General features: G+C 43.3%; 1 protein-coding gene across 1 annotated transcript; it reads left to right on the top strand.

Annotated features, from left to right (window-relative positions):
* Positions 1-440: 440 nt before the first annotated feature.
* On the top strand, positions 441-4990 carry SARC_12727 (hypothetical protein; the record flags this gene model as incomplete). Its single annotated transcript, XM_014293161.1, has 8 exons — positions 441-485; positions 688-810; positions 1481-1556; positions 2128-2266; positions 2463-2539; positions 3036-3187; positions 3592-3682; positions 4515-4990. The coding sequence occupies 8 exons, from the start codon at positions 441-443 to the stop codon at positions 4607-4609; spliced, it is 798 nt and encodes a 265-aa protein (XP_014148636.1). The 3' UTR covers positions 4610-4990.
* Positions 4991-5941: the final 951 nt, after the last annotated feature.

Genomic DNA, 5941 nt, shown 5'->3' with positions numbered 1-5941 from the left:
GGACAGTCCCAGTCTTTGTGGTGCTGATGCTTTTTGTATGGCAGACGTACAATATGTTTGTCAACCATTTTGATTTAAAGTGTAGTCGATTAATTTTCTTTGAATTCAATCTGCAGCATGATAGTGAAGGACTAGTTAGGATCATTGTATCGTCAAATGCAGCGGGACGTCGCGTGATATTTTGAGCATTCCACACTGTTTCAAATGCCTCTGCAGTGTCTATGTACCTTTTCGTTTTGCGATGTGAAGCCTCATTCACGCGCCAACCATACATCGTGAGTAGTTCTCGCTATTTCACTGTCTCTGCAGTGTCTGTGTATCTGTCGAACTGCGATGTGAAACCCCGTTCAGTGCGGTAAGCTGTGCACAGAGCGGTATTTTAAACAACTTCAAACTCACTGTATATCTTGTTTCCCACATACCAGAATGACGATAGTTTGATGCACTTCTGCTGGCAAGATCGCAAGAATAATAAGTGCGATGAGGTGAGTTTGTGTGTCCGATGGCGCACCTCCTCGCCTTTGTTTTGTTATTGGAGCTGGATTGATTGGCTAAGTTGTATTTAGATCATTAATTCGTCGTGATGTTCTTCGTTCAAGCACGTGTGTGTGTTTGATTGAGGCTCTGATTCAACTCGTGTAACACGGGTATTTAACTTTAAATCTTTCTCTCGACTTGTGCGCATAGGATTCAGACCTGATTGTATTCCCCGAAGAAGCCGTATTCTCCAAAGTGAAGCAGACTGAGCAACGAATCTTCATGCTGACGTTCAAAACATCTAACAAACGAATGTTCTTTTGGATGCAACAGGTGAGAGTCATAGAATGCTGAACTGAATATGGCACCATTTCAACGTCTCATTCCCCAGTTTTGTGTGTACACATTTTGTGCCTGGTACTTATGCCACCCCGTGCTGCTCAGCTGATGTGGAGACTTCAGAACACAGTCACCATTCATCAGCAAGTGCCAAATGGACCCAGTGTATCAGCTCGTGACATGTACAAGCACGCGATGCACCTGCTTATCACATTTTCTGGCTGTGCTATAACGTAAACGCAATCACATTCGCCAAGACCATACACCGTACTTTATAGTATAGTGGGGAATTGTAAGCTGCACTGTATCGCGGTGGTGGGTGGTGTTTGCTCGTCTAGCCTATTGACCTACGACTGCTATCTATCACCTATACTAGGATAAAGGGCTTTATCTCGTGGTGAGCATGCAAAGTACACTTTGTGGGCTTTACGGATTTTAATATTCGAATTGTTTGAAGCCTCATACATATTCATCGGTCATCTCCCAACGTTTGGCTCGTTGATTGGCTCCGTACCACAATTCTTCCATTGTTGATGTTACGGTGGTGCATGGTCATCGTGATAAAATATCAGTCCAGTTCACATGTGAAAAGGTGGATAACCGATGACTATGTTCTCATTTGCTTCTCCTTTTTAATCTGCTTCTTGAACAATCACCTTTCTAGGCGGACGATACCGAAGATGATCTACTGGTGAAGAAGGTCAATTTCCTTCTGAATAACCCCCCACTCCCTGATGCAGGTATGGAGCTAGCGTGTTGTATAATGTAAGATTGGGCAAGTGTGCTTGCTGGCACTTTGGGGACTATTCCTTTTTGGGATGTAAGATATCAAACTGCGATTGTGTGTACACGATGCTCAATCAGCCCACATTCTCCCTGCACACAAGCCTTTCTAGCACTGTCTGTTAGAATGTGTATGGCTTAGCAGAAACAATACCATCGGTGTGTAGTCGTATCTACTGCATACCGTGCCGCACTCTCTTGACTATTCGTCTTTTTTTTGGTAGGGGGGAGGTGAAAAAAAAGTGACAATGAGGTGCACCTGATCTTCAACGAGCGTGTACCCATCTCCCAATTACAAACAGCCACAGTTACCAACTTCATATTCATCTTTTATTACAAGAATTGTCGTGTTAACTAGCGCTTGATGTGAATCCCACACATTGTACAATTTCATAGTAACATACCAATATGCTCCAAAACGGGTTATAAACAGGGTAAATTCTACTCAAACTGGTTAACAGCCGAGTTCCGTAGCTCTTTGTGTGGCACTTTATTTAGCACTGAAGCATACAATCGTTCCCCATACAGACCCCGAAACCATCTTTGACTCTCTCAACGAAACTGAAGAGGCGCCAGCCGAAGAGACTACGCCAGCCACAGACGCTTCAGAAGACACTGAAATGGCCGAGGCCTCCACACCACCCGCTAACGTAGACAGGGAAACATCGTAAGCACAGACACTATTAGTTACTGCACTTCACCCGTGTATGCAGGGATAACGATGGAATAAAGTGCAGGCTGTTTCAACGGGTACATTGTTCGATGCCTCAGTTTACTGGCAGATGTGTTCTTTAATTGTGTACGTGTACAAGGCCCTACTTCAGCACACCTATTGTTCTACACTGTTCCTTCGCGCCCCACAGTGCTGCCACGGTCGATGCTGCTACTACTGACCAGATGGCGGCCTTCTCAGCGCTACTTTCTTCCATAAAACTCCCCGGTGAGTGTGCCTCCCTGCCTTATTGTACGTACCTTACAATGTTTGTTGCTGGGCCAGTATAAAGCTTAATATTTATACTCAGGAACTCAATGGGTCGAGCGTTGATCTCTCATCAGATAGTGTTTGTTTTGCTCGCTCTCATTGCACATCTTGTTCGTGATCAAGTAGTTGCCATGACATGCTACATTAAACCTGGTATATATCATTATCATCTTCTCATGTATACACGGTACCTTAGCCGTTGTTGACACCAGGTGTTCTTTATTATCTTAATTTTTGTCTTCAACTTTATACTCGCTTGACTTTGTTTATCAAGTCCAATGTGCTTGCTACCTGAAGTCTTTGCTGTCCGCGCAACGATAGCTGCTGCTTTTGGTGCCGACAAGACGTATCTCTGCATTCAATTCGTGTATATTCTTATCACGTATTCGATATTGTAAACGTCCCATTGCGCTCACTCGATCTTGTACTCTTACCACGACTGTTTATATCACAGATACCACAAACCTCACTGACACGTTGACTCTAGAAGCCATGGAGAACCTCTTTAGAGATGATTCTGCATTAGAAACGCTCAAGCCCTCCTTACCCGAGCCCCACACACCGGAAAATATGCACGCCGTCATCCGTAGCCCTCAATTTGTCCAGGTTAGTACTTTAGTCGATGCTTGTAGGTGTGCTTCTAGTGTACTTGTTGTGTTGTATGAAAGTAAGTACTCACTTCATTGGCATGGGCAATGGGCAAAGTTATCGCGCTTGGGCCTCACAAACAGTATGTACACATTCCCCTCACTTCACTGATCGAAAATTTGTGCGTGACAGAAACCTGTTAAGCTATGGTACAACCGTGAGGACTGTCCAAAGTCTGGGCACAATGGAACGCGCAGATTAGGTAGATATTGTCATAGTCACGTCCGTAGAGACTACTTTGTTTGGTATCCGGCTGTACCCTCAACAAGTGCTGTGAGAGTGCATACGTATATGTTAGGCTGCCATGATATAATTGCTATTCGTCAACTTAATGCATTCCAAAATCCATCCTTCATTCGCAGGCCTTGAATGCCTTCAATGCTGCCCTGAAATCTGGTGACTTGCCTCTAGAGTCTGTTGGCGTATCGGGGGTAGAAGTCCAAGGAAGGACAGGTGTGTAGTCTAAGATGTTGTAGATGTATATGGTGATAAATACACACACACACACACACACACACACACACACACACACACACACACACACACACACACATATATATATATATATATCTATCTATCTATATATATATAGTATATATATATAATATATATATATATATATATATATATATATATATATATTATATGGTGGTGGTCCAAGTGATTTGTCTGGTGATTTGTGTGGCTATTGAACGGTAAAGGACCTAGCGAGCCTCTGCTGTAAGACTCGCATCATCCTGCGAACTGAGTAGAAGGCCAAGTTTGTTGACATTTTTCAGCGCTGATACTCTGGCCTGAGCTTTTCGATGTTGCAGACGACAATCAAGCAACCTTTCTTCAGTTTCATATGCATCAAATCAAACTGTACACTTGGTTACAATTCTTTTTTAAGTAGGTGTGCTCAGCCATCGTAAGTGCTGTTTGCGTAGCTAGTTTAGTTCCATGTAAAAACTCGCTGGCTTTATACCGGGACACGGTGGTCCGCGGCTACCGTTCTCCATACTAGCAAATTTAATTCAAAGTTTACACATCTTGCATGTTTTGCATGCGTTTCGTACGTCGTGAAGTAATCTCAAATTGCCACTTCTCACTCGCCATGTTTCTTGTATAACTGTTCAGTCGCGCTATTGGCCTGCAATGTACTCATGACAGTGTATGGCTCGACCGTCATGTTCGCAATGCGCTTGTGTCACATGCAATCGATACAATTGCTGTAGCAGTAGGTATTTAGTAGTCTTCTTTTTTACACTTCGTATTTAATCGGATTTCCGACGGCTGTACGCAGGTGTGGACGCCTTTCTATCCGCGCTTCAAGCAGAGGAAGACAATAAGAAGAAATCTGCCAGCGAGAAACAGAGTGACCATTTGGAAACAGAATGAGACACTATCCGAAGGGATGCAATACATGTGAAACACTGTACCAATGATCTATGATGAATGACATGGGTGCACGACAGTTGCCGTCTGTTTCGTGTATAATTTTTGCATTGTTTCTCAAAAACACACGTTAGTCTTGAAATTGACGTATTATTTTGTATTCAGATATAATCTACTAGCACATCGCCAGTTTAATGAATAAGAGCAATTCGCACATTCCGAAGCTTTAGGCTTTCTATACAGGGAATCGAGTTGTATTTTACTTTATACCTCATTTATTTATAAACCTTTCTCAATCTGACTCGGGCCTTGATATGCCTCGCTCCTCATGACCCCGGACCAGACAGTTTGATCAGTCGGATGATCACGTCGACCAAATTCAGCACTATCTATCAATATATTTTATATTTTTTAGACGTCTCGATGCCTGGCGTGAAGTCGCTGAGTCGGTACGGGTCCGGCCCGTTCCTTTCCATTTACGTTCTTTTCCCTACTAAGTCTTTAAAGAGTGTCTTATTGAGCTTCGCTTAAATCTGAAATCTGTGTGAAATTCGCCAAAAATCGACCTTTCACGAGCTTGCTTATAAGTGGTGTACTATCATCGGGCCCTGTTTCGTCTCCTCGCTGTGGAACACATGCCATCGGGTCGCAATTTGAAAGTGTCGTAACGGTGGCAAAGGACTCGGGGTTCGGAATTGTGCGCCTTCTCTCAATCGATGGCTCAGTTAGACTGATCCAAGTCGTTCCGCACTCGTGAACGACCGCCGCATATCCCCGCTCTTGAAACCAACTCTGGAATATGGTGTGTCCTCAGCCATATACCAACATAGTGTTTCCAGTGTTCTATCGCTTGCTTTCAAATCAAAACCGAGAAGACAAAGAACATCTCGTTGTACTGCGTTGAGGTACTCGAGATCCACTCCAGCAATATTGGCCCATTCTGAATTATGCATTGTGTTCACTTCTTGTACAAATTTAGACGCGACTAGCATACAGGCGGTGATCAAGCAACGCGCACAGGTACGTGTATCTAACATAAAAGAATTCTCATCCACACTTTTTGCCACAGAATGTAATTCAATCAAGCCTGCTGTTTGTTCTAGATCAGTTCTTTATATGAGGTGTTGACAGAATTGTAAGAGAGCTATCGGACGCTCGTAATCGAAGGGCGCAGAACAATTGTTATCATTGGGCCTATGGCAAGACACGATAAAACATGATAGTGGGGAAAGTTCAACCTTTTTAGGGTCGAATATCAATCGTCCTTGTTGCGATTCATGTGCAGTTATGTATATCATCATTTTCTAATAATGTTTATCAGTATGAATACACACA

Source organism: Sphaeroforma arctica (assembly GCF_001186125.1).
Source record: "Sphaeroforma arctica JP610 unplaced genomic scaffold supercont1.2535, whole genome shotgun sequence".
NCBI lineage: Eukaryota > Ichthyosporea > Ichthyophonida > Sphaeroforma > Sphaeroforma arctica.
Note: the sequence above shows the minus strand (reverse complement) of the source record. Positions and strands in the feature narration are given on the sequence as shown.